Below are 27,267 nucleotides of genomic sequence, written 5' to 3'. Positions count from 1 at the left end.
TATCTGACGTTACAGTAAGTTACTAAAACCCTGCCCTCCTTATCAATCCAATAATAAATACTCATTTTCAAAAAAGCACACTTACAGCAGTTGAGTTCGTCACTGTTGTCCCCACAGTTGTTCACACCATCGCACCGTTTTGATACAGGTAGACAGACACGGTCGTTATGGCACCGGAACTGTCTTGTGGGTGGACACTGGAATTTAACTGAAGGACCAAAGGAGAAAAAGCATTAAGGAACAGGAAAACCTCTATAAGAGCAGGCTATCAAATGGTCTTCTGTAATTCTAGCAATGTGAGGAATGCACTGGTTCTCACCACACTGTTCTGGGTTCTCATCAGAGTTGTCTCCACAGTCATCCTCACCATCACACGTCCAGCCCAGTGGTTTACAAAGGGTGTTGTTGCACTGGAACTCATCCTGGGGGCAGTGTCTACCAGCTGAAACAAAGCGGCGAGCGCTCAGTTATCATCGGTCTTAGATGCTGATATTTTAAGAATTAGCTTTGTTAGAAATATCCAGTGGTGGTACGATGACGCATGCTTCTTACCGCCGCTGTCACAGCTCTCTTCGTCACTGCCATCCATGCAATCGGGATCTTCATCGCAGCGCCAGCGGAGGGGAATGCAGTGGCCGTTTTTACATTGGAACTGATCTCTGTCACATTTCACATCACAGCCATTCTGAAAAGAAAAAAAAATGAATTGCTTTCATTATAGCACGTCAGATTTTAAACCAAAAAGTTCCATCAGAAGTTAAAATGTGAGCGATACCTCATCTGAGCCATCAGCGCAGTCGTGGTCCCCGTCACATTTCCAGCGCCCTGCAATGCAACGCCCGTTTGTGCAGGAAAACTCGCTCTCGGAGCACTGGCGAGGCACTGAGGACACAGGGACAAGCGTTCAGAATGGGTGTGAGCATGATTAAGGAGCAAGGAGAGTCGAAGCAAGGAGCAAGGAGAGGTGTAAGGAAAGGAAAATAGAAGAGAAAAGGCGGGAATAGAGCAGACTGAAAAAAACAACACAAGAAGCTCTGTTGAGAGCCGGACGTACGTGGATAAAATAAGTCAGATAGTTCATATCACAGGGTTGGCTCGGTGGGTACAGAATCGGGCATGTGTAACACGGGAGCTAAAAGAGCTACGGGGATTTAAAAATAAACAAATAAAATGGAAAAAAAAAATACTGGCAGGACTAAAAGAAAAGCCGGGGGCACACAAAGGGCTGGGTAACTGGTGATAACACCTACCTCTGGCTCACAGCAACTGGCCAGTGTAAAATGCAAAACAGACATGAGATGATGTGAACGTGAGATGTGCAAATGGCCGTAAAGCCATCTAACTTAAAAACAAATTAAATCTCAACCATGCGTGTATAAATATAAGACACAAACGCAGAGTGACAAGCGAAACCCTGCTCACCACTAAAACCCACTCTAATGGAACAGATTACTTAACAATTATATTACAAATCACTGTGCGTCGAGGGTGGGTGAGAGTGTTAGTGGGCGCCGTCCCATCCAAAAGTAAGAAAAGCTGGGGTGACCTACCACACTTGTCTTCATCTGAGTTATCACCGCAATCATTGTCGTAGTCGCATTGCCAGCGGCCAGGCACGCAGCGGTTGTTTTTACAGCGGAACTGGTAAGGCTCACACGTCCGCTCATCTGTACAAAATACATATTTAGCACAAGTTTCCCCTCATCGCCAGCATCTTTTATCTTTATTCACCTTCCAAAACTCTTTCCTTACCACACTCCTCCTTGGGTTCATCCGACGCGTCCCCGCAGTCATCCTCTCCGTCACACTTCCATCGTGCCGGGATGCAGCGGCCCGAGTCCTTGCAGCGGAACTCATCCACACCGCATGTCATCTGAGCTGCAACAGAGGAGACTGACTGGATTAGACCCTCAAAAGTAGATATGGGACTTTACAGGCTTACTCCCTCCTAACGGATAAACAGGTCATGCCTCCTTTACTGATGCTGTAAAAAGAATTGCCTGGGTTTTAATCAGCTTCAAACTCGACAATAAAAGGGTGAACGACGACATGATAAAAGTCTAGATGCAGCTCTGTTTCACTCCGTAGTTTTAAATTTCTCTTTTAAACTCCAGCGCAATATTCTCCACATCCAGATTTCCTCTGGTGCTGACATTCACAGCGTCTCATTAGTATAATTGGTCAGATTCTATTACTGAGCCATTTCATTTCGATGCGGAGGAGACGCTCTTCATAAGCAGAGCAATTGTTTTGGTGTTGTAATAAAAAGAAAGATGTCTTACTGCAGTTGGCAGGCTCATCAGATCCATCCACGCAGTCGTTGTCCCTGTCACACACCCACACCCGTGGGATGCAGCGCTTCGTGATGGTACACTGGAACTGGTTGGGGGCGCACGTTACCTCCGCTGCATATGAGGCAAACAGATGGGCCCATTTACTTCATCACACTACATAAAGACAAGCTGCTCTCCATTTGAAGAATTCACATGTTAAAAAGCTGCAGTGTTTGGGTTCTGCTACCGGCTCCTTCAAACGGCAAACACGGAGATCCTGCTATAAAGGTGCTAAAATGCTCATTTTGACCTCTGGATACTACGACTGAACAGTTCATGTAATCTCTCTCTAGGGAAAATGAAATGTCCTTAGCAAATGCCATCCCAATTACATTATGCAACATAATTTGGCCCAAGGGCTTCGTTGCTAAAGGAAAGGTCAAAAAGGACAGAGATCCTCCGGGGAGGGACACAGCGTTTAGCAATTTCCCATCTGCTTAATAGTATAGTGGCCTAAGTGAGACAAAAGAAGGACGGTTATGGCCTCTCTGCAATCAGATTGGTTCATCCTCTGGGGACAAATTTGCTACAAGTGACGGAGACAGCTTGCTCCGAACCAAAGTGTTTAAGATAAAAAGGCAGTCACACCGTAGTGAACAGGAAAGGGAGACACTAAGAAAATAGCAGAGGAACTAATGACTTACGGCAGTCTTTCTCATCCTCTCCGTCTCCACAGTTGTCCTGCCCATTGCAGCGGAAGATGCCAGGGATACATCGACTGGGGTGGGAACATTTAAACTGACTTGGCAGGCACACGTGGATGTCTGAAAAAACCCCAAACAAATACAATAAATAGTGATTACATGGGATAAAGACTGTCAGTTCTAATTTAGACTTTCTAGATATGTGTAGGTGTTTGTACCACAGTTGGCTTCATCAGAGTTATCCTGGCAGTCATTGTCTCCGTCACAGATGTAGGCCGGGTTAGTACAGATGCCCGTACCACACTGGAACTGGCCTGGTCTGCACCTAAACTCAGCTACAGGGAGAATACGTGGCGCATTATTAACCAGCATAATCAAAACGTCAGCCTACAACAGTAATGTGTCACGACTGCTACGGTCGGATCACTCACGACAGTCTGCGGGCTCATCTGAGTGGTCACCACAGTCATCTTCAGTGTCACACTTCCACCAGAATGGGATGCATTTGTCGTTTTTACAAACAAACTGAAGGAAAAGAAGAAAAACAGATGATTTTTTTTAATATCTGGTATTGTGATGTGTCATCATGTTTTAATACAGGCAGATATGCTTTTACCTGACTGGCGGTGCAGTTGGACAAGCAGTGTTTGCCATCGGCTGCTAGGTAAAAGTTGGTGGGGCAAGCGCACTTGTAACCGCCTCCAGGAGAGAGCAAGCACAGGTTACTGCAGCCTCCATTGTTTGTCTGGCACGGGTGGCCTTCCACTGAAGAGGAGAGACATGTTAACAAGGAGAACACAGAGCAAATCAGACAGAACCAGAGCACAGATGAAGATTAACATGTGGTTGTTAATGACGGGTATCTTTGTCCTACCATCAGGTTGGCGATATGGGTGGTAAATGTGGATGTCCATGGGTCTGTGTAAGGTGCTGATCAGCATGGTCTTGGTGGTCCCCAGAGTCTTGTGAGCTCTGTTGATGGACTTTGTTTCCCAGTCTGTCCAGTAGATGTACTCCTCAAATAAAGTCATGGCAAAGATGTGGGGAATATCCTGGGCCAGAACTACAACGTGCAAGCATAAAGACGGAGAATTTAGCCACAAAATCAACACCTGAAGTTGCTCTTGTGCGTTTATGTGTATGTTACCTATATGTCTGCTTGTTCCATCCAGGCTAGCAAACGCAATGTAGTCCTCCCGAGCGTCAGCCCAGTAAATGCGGTCATTAATAAAGTCCAGAGTTAGACCATTGGGCCAGGTGATCTTATCCTCCACAATGACGCTCCTGTTGGTGCCATCCATCCCAATCCTCCCTATGTGGGGGTTGTCACCCCAGTCAGACCAGTACAAGTACCTGTGAAGGATATTTATAAAGTTTACTGATTAATAGCAAATCTAAATGTAACATTTACAAGGTTCAAGATGTCCTAGACATTCAACCTTCTTATTTTGTCAACCTTTGATATTTTGTCTGACAATTATGCGCTGACCATCAAAAATGGTTAATGTCTGAAGACACTGAAAAATACTTCATTTCTATGGATTAAAATTCACAACTAAAAAGATGGAAAACATTTCTGTGAGCTTTTACAGCAGCTGACTGGTTAAACTAGATACAAATTTTCACTGAAAACAGGAAGACTATCTTACTAGAGTGTAAGAATGAGAAATGTATTAAAATTGTGCTTTTTAAGGCAAGAGACCAGTGACAAAGTGCTCTACAGGAGTTTCATCAAACAAGATCAGGATGGAACACACATGAATCTAGTAAGCGAGCTTTATCAAGCTTACATTTTTTTAAATGTTACTAATTGTAGGAATTGTACAAAACATTTTTGAAAAGAAATCTTATTTTGCCTGCAGTTCTCCAAAGCACCACAAGAGGTATTATTACCCTGTTTGAGAAAAACTGATTTAGAGTCTCATGTTCATTTCACCTCATGTAACCTACAGATGTAGGTTACTGACTACAACAGATATTGGTAAAGTGAGCCCTTCACTTCAAACAGAAACCTAAAAATTCTTCTTCCAAAAAGAAAAAGAAAAAAAAAAAACCTTCTCTGTTAGCACTTTAGGAACATTTTGCAGTGTCACTCTTACCCGTAGCGTACATCCACAGCCAGAGCGCGAGGCTCCCTCAAGCCGTTGTTGACCAGAACTGTTCGATAAGCTCCATTCAGCTTCGACACCTCAATAGTATCCCGTCCTTTATCACACCAGTACAGGTTTCCTCCCACCCAGTCGACTGCCAGGCCGTCTGGGTTGCTGAGTGATGTGCGGTGAAGAACCTGACAAATGAACAGGCAGTTTTTATTTTCTGAAACTAAAAGCGTGTCTTTGGCTTTCACTGCACATCCAATGTACACACACACACGAACACATTCATCATTTTGAATATAGTTTACATTTCTAGCATTTATTAGCAGCACATTTTATTTCTCTTCCTCTGCCAAGACGCTTCTATGCTGACCTGAACATTGCTGCCATTGATGTGCATGCGTCGAATCATGCTGCCCTGGGTGGTCACATCTGTCCAATAAATCATCTGCTGGCGATAGTCGAAGTCTAGAGCGACAGCATTGTTCAAGCCCTGTCAAGGCATGGGAACTGCATTAGTCTGTTGTGTAGATAAACTCCAGCACTTTCCAATCACATCAGCAGGACTGAAACTGCAGGGCTCACCTGTTTGATTAAGGTGTAGTTAGAGCCGTCCAAGTTGAGCTTTCTCAGGTAATAGCGGTTGGCAAAGATGAGGAAGGGTTCTTCATCTGCAAGGAGTGAAGAGAGGATATGACAAATTATGAGAGGCTTTCCCTTAAACACATCCCTGAATGCTAATAATCTGTCACATTTCTTACCAGAAGTGGATTTGCATATTGTGGGGTTCTCGGGGCTAAGCTGGAAACCCTCCACACACAGACAGTGGAAGCTGCCGTGCGTGTTGATGCACCGCTGCGTGCACGGGTAAGTGGTCGTGCATTCATCTATGTCAATACAAGTCTTCCTGTCATCTTTCAGATGAAAGCCGGGATGGCATCTGCACTGTGGGGGAGCAAAGCACAGAGCAGGTAAAGCAGCAGTCCGTGCAATTTTTTTTTTTTTACACATCCATTACTTAAGAGATAAGATAAGATAAGATAAGATAGAACTTTATTAATCCCTCGGGTGGGTTCCTCTGGGAAATTCGACTTCCAAAAAAAGCACAGCAACGACCGAAGTTACAGTTACAGAACTGTTATATATATATATATATATATATATATATATATATACACACACACACACACACACACACACACACACACACACACACACATAAATACAGAGACAAATATAAATAAAATATACAAAGGGGATAAATAGAATAAATAGGAATAAAAAATAAAAATACAAGTGAATTGCACATTTCAAGTATTGAGTCTATTGCACTGTTGACTATTTACAAAAAGTATTGCACAAGGTATTGTACAGTGAAGTGAAGAGGCACTGCAGCTTAGTTGTTCCCCCCTCCTTTGTCCTCCTGTTTCCCCTCCCTCTCCCCTCCAGAGAGGAGTTAAACAGTCTGATGGCGTGTGGGACAAAGGAGTTTTTAAGTCTGTTAGTTCTTGTCTTGGGGAGAAGCAACCTGTCACTGAACAGACTCTTCTGATTGTTAATGGCCGTGTGCAGAGGATGCCTGGCATTGTCCATAATGTCCATCAGTTTCTTTAATGTCCTTTTCTCTGCCACTGTCACCAGAGTGTCCAGCTTCATGCCGACCACAGAGCTAGCCCTCCTGATCAGTTTCTCCAGCCTGGATGAGTCCTTCTTTGCTGTGCTGCTCCCCCAGCACACCACAGCATAGAAAAGTACTCCAGCAACCACTGACTGGTAAAACATCCTCAGGAGCTTCCTGCAGATGTTAAAAGACCTCAGCCTCCTGAGGAAGTACAGTCGGCTTTGGGCTTTTTTATACAGGTGCTCTGTGTTGCATGACCAGTCCAGTTTATTGTCCACCCACAGCCCGAGGTACTTGTACTTGTTGACCACCTCCACCTCCTCCCCCTCTATCTGAACTGGCAGTGGACCTTCTCTGGACCTCCCGAAGTCCACAACCAGTTCCTTAGTCTTTGAGGTGTTGAGTTGCAGGTGGTTTGTGTGACTCCATGCGACAAAGTTCCTCACCAGACTTCTGTACTCCTCTTCCTGATCATCCCAGATACACCCCATGATGGCCGTGTCATCTGCAAACTTCTGAATATGGCATAATTCAGAGTTGTAGCAGAAGTCAGAGGTGTACAGGGTGAAGAGAAGAGGGGACAGCACAGTTCCCTGTGGTGCTCCTGTGCTGCTGACCACTGTGTCAGACGTGATGTCCTTCAGCCTGACGTACTGTGGTCTGTCGGTGAGGTAGTCGGAGATCCAAGCCACCAGGCAGGGGTCCACCTCCATCCTGTTCAGTTTTTCCTGAAGCATACAGGGCCGGATGGTATTAAAGGCACTGGAAAAGTCAAGAAACAGGATCCTGACCGTGCCTTTCCCCCCATCCAGGTGTGAGTGGGCTCTGTGTAGGAGGTACAGGATGGCATCCTCCACTCCGACACCCGCCTTGTATGCAAACTGTAGTGGGTCCTGGGCATGTTGTACCTGTGGTCGGAGGAGGTTGAGGAAGAGCCGCTCTAGAGTCTTCATAAGATGTGACGTCAGTGCCACCGGTCGGAAGTCATTCAGCTCATTGGGCCGGTTCTTTTTGGGGACCGGGACGATGCAGGATGTCTTCCATAGGGCGGGCACTCTCCCCAGTCGCAGACTGAGGTTGAAGACTCGTTGTAGCGGCTCCCCAAGTTCAGCAGCACACGCCTTAAGCATCCTAGGACACACCTTGTCTGGGCCTGCTGCCTTTCTGGGGCGAAGCTTCCTCAGTTGCCTCCTGACCTGATCCACTGTGACACTGGGAGATGTTTGGGAGGAGGGGAGGGGGGGAGATGTCTTGCTGCTGAGAGAGGGATTGGAGGAGGGGGGTGTCATGGTGTCAGGAAGGGGGGGAAGCGAGGGAGGCAGGAGAGTGGGGAGAGGACTCTGTAGTGAAGGTGAGGGTGAGGGTGGGGGGGTTGTGGGCTCAAGAACTCAAGTCCTAATTTCATGCTGTTCACTTACCTTAAACCCTATTTTCAGGTCTTCACAGAGCTGGGAGCAGCCACTCAGTTTGCTGTTCAGGCACTCGTTAATGAAGCAGTTGAGCTCATCAGAGCCGTCGCCACAGTCGTCTTTATGGTCGCAGAGCAACGTCTCGTTCACGCAGTTTCCATTATTGCAGATGTACGCGGTGTCGTTGCACTTCTTCTCTGTTCCGCAAAGTGAAGCAATGAAATGAGAAACAAATGAAGAGAAAATGTCAGCCGGCGTAGCTGATATAAAAGCCTCAGGATTAATTTCAGTCGCAAACGCTGAGAGCGGATTACAATTGCCAAAAAGATAAAGATAGTGGAGTCTTATTCTCTTTTAGGCTTGTTAGCATACAGTATTTAATTATAATATAAAGACTGTGACTTCTCCTTGTTCCCTTTCTTTCCTGGAACCTCCTTTATATATGCTATAATATTATTGTCCCTTTATTTTTATTTTGGAGGTTTTTTTGCAAGTTCAGTGGTTAAAAATGAATTTTACATGTCCTGTAATCACACTAATTCAATAAATATACTGAATACATGAACTGAATAAATAAAGTACTCCTGGAGAGACTCTGTGTGTCTAACCTGGGCCAGTGCACCGGGGATTTTTTGGAGCTTCATCTGAGTGGTCATGACAGTCGAAGTCTCCATCACACTCCCATGAATTTTTAATGAGACAGCGTCCGTTCGCACAGCGGAACTCGTTCGGTCCACACGTCGGATACTCTGTAGCGACAAACGGTACATGCTACTTCAAAAAAAACCCCCAAAAAAAACCCCCACACACTCAGGAGGAGGGAGAGTGTTTCAAATCACAGGTCACGGCTCCACTCACCGCACTCCTGGGACTCGTCTGAGCCGTCGCTGCAGTCGTTGTCATGGTCACACACAAAGTGCTTGGGTATACACTGTCGGTTCTGGCACATGAACTCATTGCTGCTGCATGTGTTGTTGAAGTCTGAGGCGCAGAAATAATTGGCGCACAAGTGAGATCATTAAAACTGACAGATATTCCTTAGTCTATGAGAGTTATTAAAATCTATTTATCTTGATCAAACTCAGCCCTCAGCTTGCACTCACAGCAGCCAGCTTTCATGCTCTCGTCAGCTCCATCAGGACAGTCTTTATCTCCGTCACACATCCAGCGTTTAGGAATACACCTGTGTGATTCGGGGCATTGGAACGTCTCTGGACTGCAGGTTTTAGTCTCTGTAATAGAAAGAGGTGACTGATTGGAATGTCTATTAATGGTTATTTTAATATAAAAAAAATTAAAAAAAATCAAATTTTTTGTACACAGCCTAATGTTTTGCACTTATTAAACTCATATTGTTTAGTGTGCAGAAGACCACCCATCATTTCCTTATATTTTGCTAAGAAAATATGAGGTAGGTGCAGCAAAGCACATGCAAACATGTGGTACAATTCAGTTCTCCAGGCTTCTCGAAGGACATTCAAAGCTCTTCTTTGGATGATGGCTGCTTTTTGTTGCTTTCTCTGTAAAGATTGTCGCACACTGTTTAAATCATTTTGAGGTCCGAGCTTTGGGGACGCCAATCCATGACTAACAGTGTTCCATTGTGTGTTTTTCTATCTCAGCTCCTATGTCTGGATTTCTTCTTATTTCTTAAGGACATGGATTTCAGATATTGTTCATCTGCTGTAGATACTCAATGCCTCTTCTGCATTTGTACTCTGCTTTTCCAGTTTCCTTGGATACAACTTATTGGTTCTTTGCTAAGTTGTTTGTTATGTGTAGACTGATCCATACCTTGAGTTAGGTGCCTTTTTATGCTTAACTTTGACGCATGAGTCAAATCAAGTCATGTGGCTTAACAAACAAAAAGAAATTCTCAGAAAATGTTCAGGTACAAGAACTCGACTGAAAATAACTGAAAATAACTGAAAGCCTGGAGATCTGTTGATCAAGAACACTAAAAATTGCAAGAAAATCTTACTGACTATGAAAGTTCACAGTATACAGAAATTAGGGGTGACTCATACATTTAATCAGTGCTGCAGGTTAAAAACTGTTGCAATATTCACTCAACTTTAGGAGTTCAGTATGTGTCCATGTCTAAATATGCCTTCAGCACTTACTGCACTTGCTGTCCTCGTCACTGCTGTCCCCGCAGTCATCCGCTCCATCACAAACCCAGCGGTTAGGAATGCAGCGGTGGTTCCCACACTCAAACTGGGTGGCTGAGCAGAACTTGTCTAAAGGAGAAGTGAGAACGCGTAAAGTGCAAAGCAAAGACATTGAAACAAAGCAACGGTCTGTTGTCCTGTACAGCGTATACGAACTTACCACAATGAGCCTCGTCCGCACCGTTCTCACAGTCGTTCTCCTTATCACAGGTCCAGCTCATAGGGATGCAACGTCCGCTGGGGCAGGCGAAGAAGGGCGTTGGACACTTTGTTTTCCCGCTCCCTGGCAGAGCAGCAGAAAAGAGGTTAGTTTGAAAAGGAAACATCAAAGAGTTAATCCAGCATGAAGAGAGGAAAAACAAATTACATTTACTTTGCTGTGTTTTTCAAGGAGAATTACCTCCCAAAACACAATTTAATGGATGAAAACATTCATCGTTTTTCCCTGTTCCCTGTGGCATAATCCAAATAGTTCTTTCTACTCTAACAACAAACAAAAAAACTCAATCCAAGTAGATTTAGCTGTCAGATGTAATTAAAATACCAGGGCAATTTCTTTCATCTGAGAAGTCTCCACAGTCGTTGGCACCGTCACACTGCCAAGAAGGTGCATAGCAGAGTGTGGTGAACTCGCACTTCTGAAATGTCACTCCCTTCACTCCCAGATGGAAATAACTGGAACAGTCTGTGGCGGCTTAACAAAGAGAGAAGCAAAACATTTTACCACTGCCTCAGAGTAGCAAAAATGTCAACATTTAATTTTTAAGAACAAATCTGATGATCTTAACTTACTGCAGTTCATCTCATCACTAGCGTCCTCGCAGTCCACTTTCTGGTTGCACTTGCTGGAGTTGGAGATGCAGCTTCCGTCTTTGCATTGGAACTGATCGGCTGAGCACAGCGTGGCTGGCGAGAGGAGAGGCGGCGGTTAGTGAGAGCAATATTTTAAGAAATGCGAATGCAAAAATGTTTGATTAATTGGAAAAGCAGACTCACTGTTACAGAAGAGCTCATCTGAGCTGTCTCCACAGTCATCCTGCCCGTTGCACCAGGAGCTGTGACCCACACAGCGGCCATTCACACAGCGTCTGTAGCCCTTCTTGCAGACGCGGTTGGCTGAAAACCAGACAGGATGGATTCTAACTACAAAATCCAACAAGAAAAAAACACGGCTGATAGTGTTTCGACGCGCAAAAAAAGGTTCCACTCACCGCAGTATGACTGCTTCTCATCAGACTTGTCCTTGCAGTGAGCCATGCCATCACAAGTCAGGGTGTAGTTAACGCAGTCTCCATTTCCACACTCAAACTCATCAATGCTGTTACATGTCGTGTTGAGGGCTGACAGGCAAAAAGAGAGAAATAGGGACTTAGGAAGAGTCGCCTAACCCAAGACAATCAGAGCAGGCACAGAGCCGATATCTGTCTTTGCTTGTGACTTTATCACATCAAGTTCTGCCCGAGAAGAATGTCTGCTCATCATCACCAGCATCACCACGCAACAGTACCATCTGGGACACATCTACAGTAATGCTGCTCAGTCTCAGCTCATTCGGCAGTGCGCGGCCTCAAACACTCAGCCAAGAGTTTTTAATATCCATCTTCAGCAAAAACAATAACAAGTTCTACCAAAGACAGTCCCCGACCAGCCCCCTTCTCTTCAGTTATCAAGATTAGATGAAGACAGCCTAAATCCACGGAAGAAGTGTGATGAGTCCTCCAAGAAGATGGGAGCAACCTGTTTGCTAGGTACCTTGAAAATCAGTGTACAAATTTATCTCGAGGATGTTGTGTTTTAAAGGCACACTGATCTGATTTAGTGTTTCTGTTTACTTATGGAGCTATAAAAAAAAATGTGTCCGAATTTTGAAATCGTCCTCGCTTTGTTTCCTGTGTATAAACATTTCCTCCATATAAGCGTGTCCTATTCTTGAATTACCTATGCAAGTGTTGTCTTCGAATAGCTTCCTGTCGCCCCGACAGCTGCAGTTGACCCTTCCCTCAGAGGTCAGCAAACACAGGTCCTGACATCCCCCGTTGTTAACCCGACACATGGAGAATTCACCTGTGCAAACAGGAGGACAGTTAGCACACAAACCTGAGAATTTCTGATCTCGCATCCAATCTCCTGACACACAGGCGAACACACATCACGAGCAGACAGAAACACCTGGGTGAACCCGGCAATGGCTCTGCCTCAGCTGAATGCACAATGTGACTCTATCTAAATAGGATTTGCGGCTGTTACAGCGGGCTCTCGGCTTGCATCGGTGCTGCGGGTATTGGTGCAAAACTGTTTACTGAATAAGGGAACTCGAGGGAAAAGATACGGTAGAGTGGAAAAATGCTTGACTTGATTGAAATAAAAAGATACGAACAATGATAAATGCAGAGAGGAATAAAAAATAAATAAATAGTAGAAAAATTCAGGATTCCTTCACTTATCATAAATGTGAAAAAGATGTTGAATGTTTTACCGGCTCAACTCAACCAATGTTTGGTTTGCAGGCTTTATGTAAGATCGATTTGCTTCACACATTTACATGAAACAGTCCAGCAGTCGTAGTCTTACGACAGAGGACTGTGATGAAAATCAATTTTACATTGAATTTCCTCATTTGGTGCAAAGACTTACAGCTGTTAGTGTCATTGGCCACCGCGACAATACCCATCGGCTGTTGAGGAATATCAGCACGCAGGACCTTCATATCTGCCCCGGTGTATTTCTCAGCCCGGAGCACAGCCCTCCTCACCCAGTCGGTCCAAAAGATGTAGTCTCCATACACCGCCAGGCCAAATGGATGGACCGGTTCATTCTTCAGCACGACCTGCAGGGGGAAGCAAAACCACAGTCATGAGAACCCCAGTCTTTTTCTATCAAACCAGTGAAAGAGTAAAAAGCTGACGGTTGCTATTTAAACAGTCACATTGCTCAGCCATGCAGCATTAGAAATATTTTTAGTGTTTTTGTCACTCACGTAGCGCCTACTGCCATCATACTCGCAGCGTTCAATCTTGTCCAGTGTGGCGTCGGAAAAATAAAGCTTTTCAGCACGGTGGTCTATGGCCAGGCCGTTGGGGGTTCGGATGTCCGTGCCAATGATCACAAGGACGTTGGAGCCAGTCAGAGTGGCGCGCATGATACTGGGAGACTGCTCGTTCCAGTTGGTCCAAAACATCAGGCTGTGGAAAAACAACATAATAATCAGTGATACAAACAGGTGTAATGAACTGGCGTGAGCAGAATGGCCTGCAAATCGGCGATGTGAACAACTGAATCAGTTCTTACCTCTGACACTCGTCGAGAACGAAGGCCCTCGGGTGGTCGTCTCCTGACATGGTGACCACTGTATGCCGGTCAACGGCACCCCAGCGGCTCTGGTCCACAGTGTGGCGGGTAATAGTCGAGGTAGTGTAGCTCGTCCAGTACAACATATCCCAGGCTCTATGGTATGCCAACCCCTCCACCGAGCCCACATCTGAAAAAGCATGAAGGAGTCGAGAGAAGAGCACACAGACAGTAAGAGAAGGCAACGACCAGAGGTGGGGGACGGAGTAGATAGAAGAGGAAAAAGGGAGAAGAAAAAGAAGCACGTCAGCTACGGGGTTGTGTTAAAAGGCCAAGTGTAGACCGTTTGGCAGCAGCTCAGAGCTGGCAGACTGCTGTGTGGCAACCCGGAGTCAGGGCTCTGGGCATGACAGCTTAGTATTAATGACTAAGAACACTGTGTGATTCAAGGCTTTTATCCAGCAAATAGTGGAGGATAAAGGTCACAATAACGGTTACCAGCTAGCATATTACTTTCCACTGGACTGCCTCATCAAGAGATGAGAAGCAAGAGGTCATTTTTTTCTGCTTTCCCAGCCTTAAAATTAATAAGAAGTTGGGAGCTTCACGGCTGAAAGGAGGCCAGAGGACAGCCAAAAGTCAGCAGAGATGGAGGAACACAAAGTTCTGCAACATCAGATGGAGAACAGCTGCACCGGTATTGAGAAAACACGCGACGCAGACACAAACAAATACTGTAACTTGTGCTTCATGGAGTCAGAGACCGCTCCAAATAATAAGTAATAGTCCCCTACTTGTTACTGCAGCTGCTGCAATGGAACAGTGCAGGTCTAATGATTAAAGCAGCCTTTTCTTAGGACTGGATATGATCTCATCCCATCAGATGTCAGGCCAAAGCAACGGTGAGGTTTACCACCAGGTGGGACAGTTCACACTACACCTCAATATCTCCAGTGCGACACCGCAGATGTGAATCATCGCGCGTCCAGCGCACGCTATGGGACTCTGAGAGAAGCAAAGCGACTGAAAATCAAGCGGAGCATCGCAACACGCAAGGCAACTGTCCCCCGCTGCTCGCACTCATAAATCAACACCCTAACAATCGATAGAGAGCGCCGTGAAATCTATTCACCCCCATTTCCTCTTTCTTTAGCGGTGTTAATGAATTTTAAATCACAAACTGCCACCACTGTCTGCTCAAATCACATTACTGTTGATCTAGGGCTACCAAAGATTCTCTACATTTTCACGCGCTGCTTGTGCCAATACAGGCAAGCTGAATATACAGGTCTTGAGCTCTGCTGACAGTGATTTTATGGCCGTTTATCTACAGTAGGTATGATAGCAGTGTAGTGTTTGCCATCAGGCCGGGAGTCAATAATTACCCCGATTCTGAAGGCAAACACTATCTCACTGTGTCGCTCTTTGTTTATTTTTTGTATCAGCGCAGGTTTTTGTGCAGGCTGTGCTGCAAATGCACGTCGAGACAATGCAGAGGCCTTTCCACAAAATGGGAAGAAACTAAATAGAGCATGGGAAAAAAAATATGTTGGGCCTCAATAGGCCCTCCCACAGAGAGTTGGACAGCCCATCCACGTCCTGCTCTATCATAATCAGTCCAAAGTTCACCTACCGCTTACTTGGTTTCATCCTGTCTTCCTGTCAAACTATCAACTATCCTTTCCACTGTTGCGGTTTTCTCTGGAAGTTCCTTTCCTGGATATATGAGGAATACTGATTGTGGAAGGCGAATGCCATGTGGAGTAGCTGCCTGCTCTGAACTCACACAATCTACAGCATTCACCTCTCAACACCCGCTTGCCCTTAACAGGAGTTCAACCAGAAGAATGGCAAGCAGCTCAGAAATCAGGTGTGTCTTGACTTCAGTGGAGGGGCCTGATCTCACTTTGTTCCCCTCTACAATACCAAGCCAATAAGAGGTGGAACAGATCGAGAGGAAGCAGCTTTAACTGTACACTTTTATACAGTCAGCACAGTCATATGTGTTTATGTATTTAACATGATTCAGTCTGAGGCGATTCATGTTAAACTTTGAACTGTAAATCTGTGCGTTGTCATTTCTGAGAACACTGCTACTGGAATGTCCTTAATCATTCCTACATTTATGATCAGAAGTTTTATGACCAGATTGAACAAACTGACCCAACAAAACTGAAGACACAATGCTGCTGCTGAACTCTACAAGCTCAGAGGATCTGTTGGGTAACAGTAGCAGTGACCCTGGACTGGACAATGTGGAACAGGTTCTAGTCCCAATACTAGATTCACTAATTCTGGTGCTGGGAGTTAGCGGACACACCATAGTGATAGTAATCTTATGTAAGCGATGGAGGAGAGGGGTGGGACGTATTGGACAGTCTCCCCAAAACTCTGTGATGGGTATGGGGACAGACATCCTGCTTCTGGCCCTGAGCGTTTCAGACCTGCTTTTGCTCTCCATGCTTCCCTTCCACACAGCTGCTATAGCCATGCAGCACTGGCCATTTGGTGACTTCATGTGTCGTCTGCTGGGCTTCCTGGGATCAGCCTGCTCTTCAACCAGTATCTTTACTCTGGCCACACTGGCTGTGTGTCGCTATCTGACTGTGGTGAAGCCTGCCAGAGCATATTCCCTTCTCACTACTCGCCGAGTCTCTGTAGCTGCCATACTGGTCTGGGTCCCAGCCTGCTGCCTTGCTGTTCCACAGCTAGTCTTTCGCTCTGTAGGAACCCCACAAAAAGCCCTTGACGGGCTTGCATGCTTTGCTTTCCAGACCCACCGTGACCAGCTGATCTATGGACTGTCTCATTTCTTTGTGGCCTTCTTTCTACCACTAGTTACCATAGCAGTGGCATATGGCAGCATCTACATGTTCCTATGGAGGAGTCGGCATGCTGGAAGAGCCCCCCAGGTGGAGCGTTACCAAAGCAAAGTGACCCAAACGTCAGCTATGCTGGTGCTGGCTTTCACCCTGTGCTGGCTGCCGTCCTACGGCATGACGCTGGCCTTACTGGCGGATAAAGGCACAGGAGCCACTGGAGCCTCACCACGTTATGGCCCCTTTGCTGTGTTTGCACGCTTTATGGCAACCTCCTCTACAGTGATGAACCCTATTCTCTATGTGCTGATGTCTGAAAAGTTCAGGCAGGACCTACTGAGGCTGTTCAAGAGGGACGGACAAAGAGACAGCAGGGATGTGGCTATGGCTGCTGCCTGACAGTATTACTACGAGTAGCTAACTTGACATAACGTGACTATTTTAATTGCGCACAGCGAGGAACTGCTGGCAACTGGGATCGACAAAAAAACACAAGCTAAAAAAACGTGATCAAAGACTACAGATAAACTGGACGTCAGCGTTGCCTTCATGAACAAAGTCAACTCAAGAGCTCTCACAGCAACAGTCGGCATCATTGCTTTGAACAACAGTTGCTCTTGAATTGAGCGGGAACTTTGCTCTGGGATTTGTTGCTTTACATGCACAGCGGGAATATCACGCATTCCTTGTAAAAGAGATTAAAGTAAAACATTAACGGTGCACCCGTGTTCTGTTGTGCTGAGATAAGGTGAATGAAAGTCTATCTGTCTCTCAGCCTGATTGTATTGCTTCTCACTCTGTTCTAAAAAAATGCTTTTCCTTTGTTTTTACTTTGGCTACATCTACAGAATAAATATGAGTATTTTAGGGAAAAGCCAGCAGATTTCTTCTCCAGGAAGATTTCTTATCAGGGAGTCTTATGACTGGACAAATGACAGGAGCCATAAACCTTGGGTGGGGTAGGGTGGGAGGTTTAGGCCAGATCACCATGTCATGTTAGTTACTTGGACGGAGCACAAAGCATTAAGAAAACTAACTTAAGAATCAGGAAAACTCACTCTCTACTACAGTCTTGCGGTCAGACCCGTCATCACTGATCTGCTGGATGTTGCCAAAATGAATATCACTGAAGAAGATACGGTTAGCTCCTTTGCCTCCTCCTCCTCTGTAATCAAAAGTGAGTGCGATGACGTTCTTCATGTGCTCGGGGTCCTCGAATGGTTTTACGGGGGCATTCAGGTTGTTTTCGTCGGACAGGTGAACGCTCTTCAGTATGGTGCGCTCCGAGTAGAGAAGGTAGCCATCGTAGTCGCGGCACGTGCGGCCGTCTTCAGCCAGCATGCCATGGGCGCAGGCACACGTACGCTGTCCTTTGCCACGGTAAAGGCAAAGCTGCTGACATCCGCCATTGTTTTCCTTGCACACATTTGTTCCTGTAAAGAGAACAAAATGCAATTAAATATACATTTGAATGATAATATATTTTCACCTGACTCTTATTATACTTTTACTCATTTTATAGAATATATGTAGCGGCATGTGAAGGCAGACGATGCGGCGCAGCCAAGCAATGATGTCGTCGAGAACAGACTTTCCAGCATTTCCTGTGTTTGTTATCTTAGCTTTGCTGTCTGCAGATAGCTCTCAAAAGTATGTTACAAAAAAATGTAGTATATCAAACAGTTTCTGACATGTTAACTCCAAGTAAGCAGTGCGCTATTTTACTCCAGGTCTTTGTTCCAACAAGCTTCTCAGCTATCACGAGAAACCCGTGCACAGCGCACTCATACATGCCCAGGGATGCCTGGCCAATCCGTCAGTGAAATTTGCCCCTTTAGTGATGCTGGGGATTTTTGTGTGGTGGTAACACTGTGTTTACTGTGACTGATCAACGCTTTAGTGTAAACCTTATGGATTTGTAAGTATTTATGTATTTGCACTGTTGCAAAAACTACTTTTGCACATTAATCTAGAAGTTTTGAAATTTTAAGAAACAAAAACACGATTTTGTCCACTTTTCTGTTCAGATTTAATGTCGATGTATTCATTATTGCACATTTTTAATTTAGGAAATTAAAACTTAATAGGGAAAATTTACTCTCCACTGCTGTATATTAAATAATAATAACGCATATGTGTTCTAAGGTGATAAGCTCAGGGTTCACACATGCTTCATCTATAACTTTGTTTTTCCACTTCAGGGCTTAGATGACGTCAGCTCAGCATGAATTTCCAAGCACTGCGTCCTGTTTGCAAGGACAGCCAGTCATAAGAAAATCTGGGTTTTAGAAAGAAGCAGCTTAAGGACACAGGAGCTAAAATAAGTTTCAAAGATATGATCAACTGAGGTGCTCCATAAAAACCTTTAAAGAGTAAATAAGGAGTGTTTTAAAAGGCGATTCATGCAAAGCTATTCCAGGGAGTGCCAGAATAAAAATGGGGAGCTGGAAATGAGCGTAACAGGTCACCTTTAAAGCACACTTTGCTTACCTTTCTGCCTGGCCCTGTTGAAAACCTTGATGTCTTTGAGCTGGACCCCAATACCAGTCCTCAGTGACACAGAGTCTGTGGCATTGTCCTTGCTGCCTCTCTTTATGGATCCATTAGCATGCGTCCTGGTTGACACCAGACAGATTATCAGCATTAAACACAAGCTGACATTTGCTGATATAAATATATATATTTATAAATAAACATTAGGACCATTCGCAAAAAGAGGGATAAGACTGAGTAGGAATGGTGTATCTGACCTGTCACTCCAATAGATGTAGCTCTCAAACACAGACACAGAGAACATGTCCATGTTGTTGTTGCCCAACACCACTTCCCTGTTTTCTCCAGTCTCCAGGTTGATGCGCTCAATCTTATCAGTCCTGGCATCGCACCAGTACAGCATACCATCCTGCATTCCCACATTAAGTAATGTTAGGCCCACTCTCTGTGCTGCAAGTCAGCGATATAAATGTACAAAATGATCTGTTGCGGTGTACCTCATAGTCGATGGAGATGCCATTGGGCCAGCTGATACTGACGTTGACGAGGATGGCTCGCTCAGATCCATCCAGGCGAGAGCGTTCGATGCGGGGATACTGGCCCCACTCTGTCCAGAACAGGTAGCTGCTCGCGCCAAAGCACGCAAAGACAGAAAACCAAATACCGCAGAAATCAACATTGAGATAAATCACAGAAGGAGAAGCTAAAGTAGGAACCTGGCACAGTCCTTCGTTCTCACCCTTTCTCAGGATGGACAGTGATGGCACGAGGTTTGTCCAAGCCCTGCGAGATCACCACATAGCGGAAGGAACCATTCAGCCTGGCCACCTCAATCACATCGAAGCCTTGATCTGTCCAATAGATGTTTCCTGTGGAGGATGAAGGAGAAACAATTTCCTAATTTTTAAACCGCATTGACCTGGAAATAATACTTTTTTCTCTCTGTTTTTGCATCTACTTTCTGTTTTCTCACTTAGTGCAACAGGTCCACACTGTTGCTTTTAACAGTGACAGGCGGTATGTGCAAGCATGATAAATGTGCAGAGAGGAAAAGCAAAACGCTCTTTATCAGTATGTCTAACTGTCATTATCTAAATTTAGTACGCATGAGCCGGGACGCAGTTTCTCTCACCAGCAATCCAGTCCACAGCGATGCCCTCTACCCTGCCGATGCCATTAGTGACCACGTCCTCTCTCCAGGTTTGGTCTCTCTTGGCCCGGCTGATGGTGCTCAGGCCCATGTCTACCCAGTAGATCGTGTCATTGTCTGTGGGAACAAGTAAAACACAGAGTTGGACTAAAAAAGGAAGCTAGTAGCTTTAACAAATATTTTATGGAGCAGTGAATTCAGCTACACGAAATATGCAGAACTAGAGAATTTCTTTTTTTTTTTTTTTTTTCCCGCCTGTCCCATTTGGTTCTTTAGCCATCAGAATTGTTGTCTGAAGACCAACAAGGATACTTTACTTTGCCAAATGGATCATCGTGGCATTGCCGTATTGGTCCATTTGGTCGATCTTTGTTTTTATTATTTATTATATTTTATTTTCAGATGTTACAGATGGGACAGACATGAGTGAGAGATAGGAAAGGGAGAAAGAAAGAGGAAGGAAAGGAAAAACAGAAGGGGAGAGGGACAGTGAGAAAGGGGGGGAGAAAAAAAATAAAAATCTCCTGGATCACCTGTTGAGAGAAGAATAGAAAACAAGCAAAAAAAAGACAAAAAAAAAAAAGAAACAAAGCAACATACTAAACACAACACCATCGCATTAATCTAGCTAAGTGTAAACAGCAGTAAATACTAAATATTCAATGTTGTTGTGCAGCACGCAGGACAGATGTGCTTCGAGGTAGCAGCCAAGAAAGGTGTAATTTGGGTCTACGAGCAGTGAACACCCGTGTGCATACCTGTGTGGATCCGCGCGCTTGCATTCCAAAGGTTTCTCCATGTAACGATCTGCTAGGGAGTGTGGGGGGGCCACAGCCCCGTCCTCCAGGGTGCGAAGCAGGTATGGAGGAGATCAAAACTCCAGACATCCAGAGGCCCCCAGAACACAAGAAACCATGGAAGACCAACAGAGGGGCAGCCGCGCCACTGTCCCAGAAAGAGCTGAGGAGAGTCCCAGATGAGGGCTCACTCAGCAGCCGCGGAGCAGAAGCCAGGGGGAGTTGCAGTGACGCGCCCGTGAGCTCCGCCGGCCGCCAGCTGTGCCTGAGTGACCGAGCCCCAGGCCGAGAGGCCGGGGGCACTCCACCCCCGAAGGGGCCCGAGTGAGCCCCAGGCTCCAGGCCCCGATAAGCGGCCGCCAAGGAGTGAGCCGGTGTGTACCTGGACGCCCACCCCCAGACACAAAGAACCACCAACGCACCGACACCTGACGGAGTCCGCCACCGGCAGGGGAAGTGGTGGTAGGTGGAGATAGGCCTCCAAACCTTGGAGGGCCTGAGGTGTCCCCAGAGAGGTGGCGTCTGATACCCAACCTGACATATAGACACAGACATACAGGCACACACAGACACAAACATCCATTCCCCCCCTCATGCTCTCATATGCACTCACTCCACACTCAACCAACGTGGAGACAGACATAAAGAGATGCTGTACACACGATCACACTCCCCAAGCGTACTCTACAAACCGGGTCTAGGTACCCTTGCCCCTGGAGGGGGGAACTGCACCCAGACCCAGGTGGTGTTACCCTTTTCCCTGCGGTGGGGAGAGGCAGACCACCCCGACTCCGTAGCAGCAGGGAGGCCCCACACTCCAGACCGCAGTCGGACGGCCAACTCCACCTAGCCCTCCCGCTCCAGCAGGCCGCAGAGAATGGGGGTGGGAGAAGACTCCAAACCTCCCTCCACCCGCTCATTGTAGTGTTGATGCATGTGTGTTCTAAGGTGCAATTAAAACCCAGGAGGGCATGGAGCTACCTGCCAGAGAGCAGCAGGTAAGCGCATAGTCCCTCCTGATAGCCCTCAATGTCTACGTGTATTTAAAATTGAGAGGTGGGCAACGATGCCAGGGGTGGGGTGTACACCCTGATGGTAATTTGGACTCCGTGATTGTGCCCACCCCCAAGATCCTATATGTATGTGTAATGAGAGTGTGAATAATGTGAATGTCTAAGTTGTGGGATAAAATTGAGGCAGAGGCAGCCAGAAGGGGACAGAGGGGGGGGGGGGGGGGGGGGGGGGGGGGTAGCCTCCTCTGCACCCTGGTGACATACCCCTACTCCAAGGCCCTGCATGTGTGGGTGGTTGTGGTGGAGCGGGAAGAGAGAGGCAGCTGGAGATGGGGAGGGAAGGAAGGGAGGGGCAGGTAACCCCTCCCTGGGGCCAGCTCCCCCGCTGACCCCAGTAGGCACTCCCACACTCCGCGACCCGCCAGGGAAAGGGGGCCCAGGCCCATCCGGACCGGGGCCCAGTGCAGCAGCGCCTCCCGGCTCCACAGAGCCCGGGACAGTCCACCCAACCCCACCACAGAGAAAACTGCACCCACCCCACCATCCACTCATCTTCCAGACTACATAAGACAGTAAACGCCCAGGCTGAGATCTTCCTCCACCTCTCCTGTATCTCCCCCTCCTACAGAGGCAGCTCCTGAAGAGAGGAAAGCTCCTGCTAGATGTGACCATCTCCCCCACCAGTTGAAGAGCCCCCCAGGCGGTTCGACGCACCGGCGGCACCCTGCTCCAGGGCCAGGCCCCCATGCACCCACCCGCCCACAACCCCGGCAACACACCAACCAGGATCCAAGCCCCCGAGGCCCGGCCCGGGCCCCAGCCCAGAGACAGAGCGCCCCCAGAACCTCACGCCCATCCCGGACCCACCCAGGGCCAGCCAGGCTACCAGGTCAGTAACCCACGTCCGTCAGCACAGACCCTCCCCTAGCCCCGCTGCACGCAGCCGCGAGGAAACAGTCACCTGAGAGCCAACAGAGCCCCCAACCGGACATGACCGCTACCCCGGGTTGAGCCCCCCAAGGAAGATGCCTCCGGGGAACCCCCCGACGCCCTAAGCCTGTCCCTACCCCCACACCAATCACAACAGTGAAGGTGGGACCAAATTATGACCCCCCACCCCCACTAGGTGATGGAGCTGATAAAAGGAGTCCAGAGCAATTGATCTGATGTGGTGGCAGAGGCTGTATCAAGACTAATGTAATCTAATAGATAATTCCTATATTGGTTAGAATTAAGATTATTTTTATTTTTCCAGTTCATGAGGACTGTTTTCTTGGCTATGCATAGGGCAGTGAAAACCATATGGGCGATATTCTTTTCTGAAGTGACATTATCTAAGCTGCCCAGTAAACACACTAAGGGGGAAGTTGGAATGTTACATTTCAGACACTTCGATAAGTCTTCACATATCTCGCGCCAAAACTTTTGCACTGGTGGACAGAACCAAAGAGCGTGGATGTAATTGTCTGGTGTATTGCCTTGACAGTGTGAGCAGTTGTTGGAAGATGTAAAGCCCATCTTGAACATCCGATGACCTGTATAGTGCACTCTATGTAGTATTTTGTATTGTATTAATTGCAGACTGGGATTTTTAATTAATTTAAAGGTTTTTAAGCAAATCTGAGACCAGAAGTTTTGGTCCGAACTAGAGAACTAGAGAATTTCTTACCTGCATGAAAATCTATGCCCACTGCTAGGGAGGTGCCCGACACTGGTACAAGGGCATCAGACTTATCTGATGGGTCCAAGGGAATACCCCGTATGCCCTCGTGCACAGAGTACAGCAAGAAAGAGCCGACACCTACAGCAAACAAATAAAATATTCATTTTTGAGCGTGGCATCACTTCACATTCATCACTTCATATATCCAGGATTGTCTAAAATCAGGCATATGGCATGGGTATGGGAGCATCGTACCCTCACAAGACTGCTGCCCTCTGCGCAGGCTGTATCCTGCAGTGCACATGCAGGATCTGGTGGTTGGGGAGGTGGGGAGACACAGCTGGGAACAGTCTCCGTTGTTATTACTGCAAAGATTGGTGCCTGGAAATACAAAAGCAAAGAGCAAATAAAACAAATCAAAGACTAGTAACAGAGGCATAAACAGATGTGCTTTAGATACACACATAAGCTCTGGGCTACATGCAGTCTGCACAGCAGATCTTAAATGAAACAAGGACATATCTTCTTCCTATTTTTTTTGCAGAGCAATTTCACAAAGCAAAAAAAGACTGAAAAAACCCCCAGAAAAATTGGCTTGCAGCACCAAACTCTGCACCTTTCTGCACAGTTTCATCATAAATTTTCATGTGCATCATGGGAGAAGTGCTGTTCCTCAGGACTTTCCAGTTTCCACCGTCCTTCTTGTCACAGGTTCCTATCTGGTCAGTTCCTTGGTCCGCCCACCACAACTTGTCTCCTACAGGACACAGCGCACATGAGGATGATCAGCGTTCTCCATTAAAACCTGATCTCACACTACAAGAACCGTGTTAACCGGAGCAATTTTCAATGCAACACAGCCAGATAAGAGTAGTATCACGCAAGATGAATAATGCAGTTTTAATGCACTCTGGGTACCTACCCATGATGGCCAGAGCAGTAGCCTTGGTCAGCTTGCCCTTGGCCCCTTCAAGCACCTCAAGTCCAGAGCCGTCCAGTTTACAGCGGTTGATGGTGCTGTTTCCCGAGCTGATCCAATAAAGCCGCTCAGCTTTAAAGTCAATGGAGAGGCCTGAAAAAAAAAAAAAGGAAAAGAAAAAAGACAGCTCTGAGTTGTAATCATCTGCCCTGTCACTAGGGGGTGCTGTCGCTTATACAGTCACAGAAAAGAGCCGCTAACTCACCAACAGGGCCTTTCTGGTTGGTGAAGAGGACGCTGCGGTTGGTGCCATCTGTGTTGGCCATGCTGATGTTGTCCCCATCTGTCCAGTACAGCTTCCTGATGGAGGTGCGCAGAGAATCCACAAAGATATGATGCGCAACAGGAAGAGAGAGAGAGAGAAATTTTACTACATCACTATTAAACTTGAACCAACCGTGGTAGTACGCCACTGAAAACCATAAAGCCTATAGGTACTCAAAGCATGAACAACAGTGATGTTATCGATAAGAAATGAGAGCATCAGGTCTGTGAGCAACACCGAACTGCACGCGAGCTTATTTGGACTTTTCTAAAACGCAATCTGCCGTTTTCATTTCAAAGCCAAAATCGCATCAACAGACTGTAATGACGATGAGTGAGGCAGAAATAAAGCTGGCAAAAACCTGACAAATAAGAAACTATATTTCAGTGCGTTTAGTTCAGCAGTTAATTAATGTCCCGATCAACCGCTGACAGCTTTAATCTCCCACACCAGATGCACTCACATAAATGACTGCTTCTCAAACTGTCATGAGGAAATGCACATATGCAGAGTATAGAGGGTAACATGTATATACGTGTGTGTGCCACTTTGTTTGGACTGCACATTTTCTATGCTCATTCACTTTCTGTTAAATCCAGCCAGAGCCACCACGCCCTTCCTTTGTTTGTTAACTACCCTTAAATAAAGCATCTGAAGCATATAAACCCCTATATTGTCATGTTTGTGTACACACACACACACACAAACACGCACACACATTTCCCTCCCAACTCTTTGCCCCGCCTCAACTTTCTTTGACCCCACCCACCTTTGGTGGGGTCAGCGTGTTTGTGTGCCAGAAAAAGGGGAGAGCTCACAGATCTCACATCTGCTTCTCATTTTCTCTCACGCCAACAATGCTCAGATCGGAAACATTCCTCCTCTTAAGGAGGCTAAAGCCTTTCACAGAGAGGAAGGAGTACAGTGGAAATAATGCACACAGAGGCAGAGACTTGTCTTAAGAAAATATCTTTTCTTCACTGACCTCAAACACACAAAAGCCCACATATTCCGGCAGATCAAAACTGAGTATATGAATACAGATGGACTTTTTTATTCTCTGATGGACTGAGAAAAGACTGAGTTCATGGAGCTGGCAAAAAAAGAAAAACTTATGCAAGGCAAGACAGGAACGGACAGGATGTAAGATAAACACAGTGAAGAAAGTGATGAGAAACAGAAAAAGAAACACAAAACAACAGAGACACTTGCTGTAAATTATTTATACTCTGAGCACAGAAACTTTTGAAACAGAAATAGAAAAAAAAGACAGAGAGAGGCGGCATGAGGGGAGAAGGATTGGAACCACTTCCTGAGTGACAAAACACTCCGAGGTCAGGAACTGAATTACTGTGAGCGCACACAGAGGGGAACCTGCCAGACAGACTTTGTATGATTGTTTGTGTGTGTCTTTGTGCAGACTTCTGCTTGTATCTGTTGCAAGTTATAGGTGAAGCCAGGAGGGTGTCTGTGAGCAATTTCTGAAAGCTTCAGCGTGGCGACACATGACAGCTTTATAGTATGAGTGTGTGTGTGCATTTGTGTGCGAGACCAACCCCAGTACTGGATGGAGCACTAGACAGTGGGGTTTGTCTAAGCCCTGGATGACAGCATTTTTGAAGGAGCCGTCCAGTCTGGCAACATTAATCTGCTTCTTGTTGGCATCATAACTGGTCCAGAACAGGTTCCTGGACACCCAGTCGACAGCCAGACCATGAGTATTGGGCAAATCTGATGAAAGATGAAGAACACGAACAAACTCTTATTAATCAGCCTTTTTTTTAAAAAACAGATGTTTTCTATGGACACGTGTCCATAGGTTAGAAAATGCAGTACTGCATTTGTTGGCTAACAGGACAACTGATGACACATTTTATCACCTGAATCTTTTATTGTTTCCAGCTAACTTGTTTTTTTTTTTAAAGACAGAGTTAGCTGGCATAGATCATCCACCAAAACGTGCCCACTCAGGTTATTATTTCAGGCAAAAGATCGCCATTCCCCAAGCTAATGAGTTTTGTTGTGTAGAGCCCTTGTACATAACAGCATCTGCATACTAGGAATCTAGAAGTGAGAGAAGCATTAATTTTTAACTACTGGACAAAAATCTTGGTGCAGTCTGATAAAATTACCCTGCTATATTTGTTTCTTAAAGTAAGGCTCTAAATAATGAGCCTTTTAATTATGTTCTGTAATGTGTCGTGTTGCCTCCATCATACCAGCAGAAACCACAGTTTCAACTCCAGTGCCATTGATGAACGCCCTCTTGATGGTCTGAGTACGGACATCTGACCAGTAGATACGCTGCTCCAGAGCATCATAGTCCACCACAGTCACGTTGTCGATATCCGGCACAGTGAAGGAGATGATATAGTTGTAATACGGGTTGTCGATGTCTACTCCTCTGATCTCGATCTGCCGAGCGTACAGCAAGAACTGGCGAGACTCTGCGGGAGACACAAGATGTTGACGTGGACCCTTGGTATTCAATGTGAGTAATCGGGAGTTAAATGTAGCTTCAAGTCA

General features: G+C 46.1%; 2 protein-coding genes across 2 annotated transcripts in view; one reads left to right on the top strand and one right to left on the bottom strand.

Annotated features, from left to right (window-relative positions):
- Window positions 1-27,267, bottom strand: part of LOC101472613 (low-density lipoprotein receptor-related protein 1) — a 101,908-nt gene that overhangs the window by 7,962 nt on the left and 66,679 nt on the right. Inside the window, exons 29-72 of the mRNA XM_012917475.5 lie at window positions 26,961-27,188; window positions 26,298-26,472; window positions 24,682-24,776; window positions 24,420-24,569; window positions 24,114-24,254; window positions 23,753-23,878; window positions 23,504-23,635; window positions 20,007-20,141; window positions 19,614-19,743; window positions 19,372-19,498; window positions 19,132-19,283; window positions 18,872-18,996; window positions 17,440-17,814; window positions 13,563-13,752; window positions 13,252-13,456; window positions 12,909-13,101; window positions 12,213-12,338; window positions 11,486-11,614; window positions 11,271-11,390; window positions 11,067-11,180; window positions 10,819-10,968; window positions 10,435-10,557; window positions 10,227-10,343; window positions 9,207-9,335; window positions 8,962-9,084; window positions 8,712-8,852; window positions 8,113-8,300; window positions 5,835-6,018; window positions 5,659-5,744; window positions 5,447-5,566; window positions 5,077-5,264; window positions 4,125-4,330; window positions 3,852-4,040; window positions 3,594-3,742; window positions 3,409-3,502; window positions 3,196-3,312; window positions 2,978-3,097; window positions 2,283-2,405; window positions 1,753-1,878; window positions 1,551-1,667; window positions 776-882; window positions 553-685; window positions 320-442; window positions 86-208 (exon numbers count right to left, since the gene is read on the bottom strand). Coding sequence (XP_012772929.2) covers window positions 86-208; window positions 320-442; window positions 553-685; window positions 776-882; window positions 1,551-1,667; window positions 1,753-1,878; window positions 2,283-2,405; window positions 2,978-3,097; window positions 3,196-3,312; window positions 3,409-3,502; window positions 3,594-3,742; window positions 3,852-4,040; window positions 4,125-4,330; window positions 5,077-5,264; window positions 5,447-5,566; window positions 5,659-5,744; window positions 5,835-6,018; window positions 8,113-8,300; window positions 8,712-8,852; window positions 8,962-9,084; window positions 9,207-9,335; window positions 10,227-10,343; window positions 10,435-10,557; window positions 10,819-10,968; window positions 11,067-11,180; window positions 11,271-11,390; window positions 11,486-11,614; window positions 12,213-12,338; window positions 12,909-13,101; window positions 13,252-13,456; window positions 13,563-13,752; window positions 17,440-17,814; window positions 18,872-18,996; window positions 19,132-19,283; window positions 19,372-19,498; window positions 19,614-19,743; window positions 20,007-20,141; window positions 23,504-23,635; window positions 23,753-23,878; window positions 24,114-24,254; window positions 24,420-24,569; window positions 24,682-24,776; window positions 26,298-26,472; window positions 26,961-27,188 — 6,444 coding nt within the window. The remainder of the gene's footprint in view (window positions 1-85; window positions 209-319; window positions 443-552; window positions 686-775; window positions 883-1,550; window positions 1,668-1,752; window positions 1,879-2,282; window positions 2,406-2,977; window positions 3,098-3,195; window positions 3,313-3,408; window positions 3,503-3,593; window positions 3,743-3,851; window positions 4,041-4,124; window positions 4,331-5,076; window positions 5,265-5,446; window positions 5,567-5,658; window positions 5,745-5,834; window positions 6,019-8,112; window positions 8,301-8,711; window positions 8,853-8,961; window positions 9,085-9,206; window positions 9,336-10,226; window positions 10,344-10,434; window positions 10,558-10,818; window positions 10,969-11,066; window positions 11,181-11,270; window positions 11,391-11,485; window positions 11,615-12,212; window positions 12,339-12,908; window positions 13,102-13,251; window positions 13,457-13,562; window positions 13,753-17,439; window positions 17,815-18,871; window positions 18,997-19,131; window positions 19,284-19,371; window positions 19,499-19,613; window positions 19,744-20,006; window positions 20,142-23,503; window positions 23,636-23,752; window positions 23,879-24,113; window positions 24,255-24,419; window positions 24,570-24,681; window positions 24,777-26,297; window positions 26,473-26,960; window positions 27,189-27,267) is intronic.
- On the top strand, window positions 15,114-17,296 carry LOC143418612 (somatostatin receptor type 5-like). The gene has a single exon (XM_076883972.1). It carries the CDS (start codon window positions 15,746-15,748, stop codon window positions 16,778-16,780), a length of 1,035 nt encoding a protein of 344 aa, XP_076740087.1. The 5' UTR covers window positions 15,114-15,745; the 3' UTR covers window positions 16,781-17,296.

The sequence above is a fragment of the Maylandia zebra genome, linkage group LG5, assembly GCF_041146795.1.
Source record: "Maylandia zebra isolate NMK-2024a linkage group LG5, Mzebra_GT3a, whole genome shotgun sequence".
NCBI lineage: Eukaryota > Metazoa > Chordata > Actinopteri > Cichliformes > Cichlidae > Maylandia > Maylandia zebra.
The sequence above is the reverse complement of the archived record's forward strand: the minus strand, read 5'-3'. Positions and strand labels throughout refer to the sequence as shown.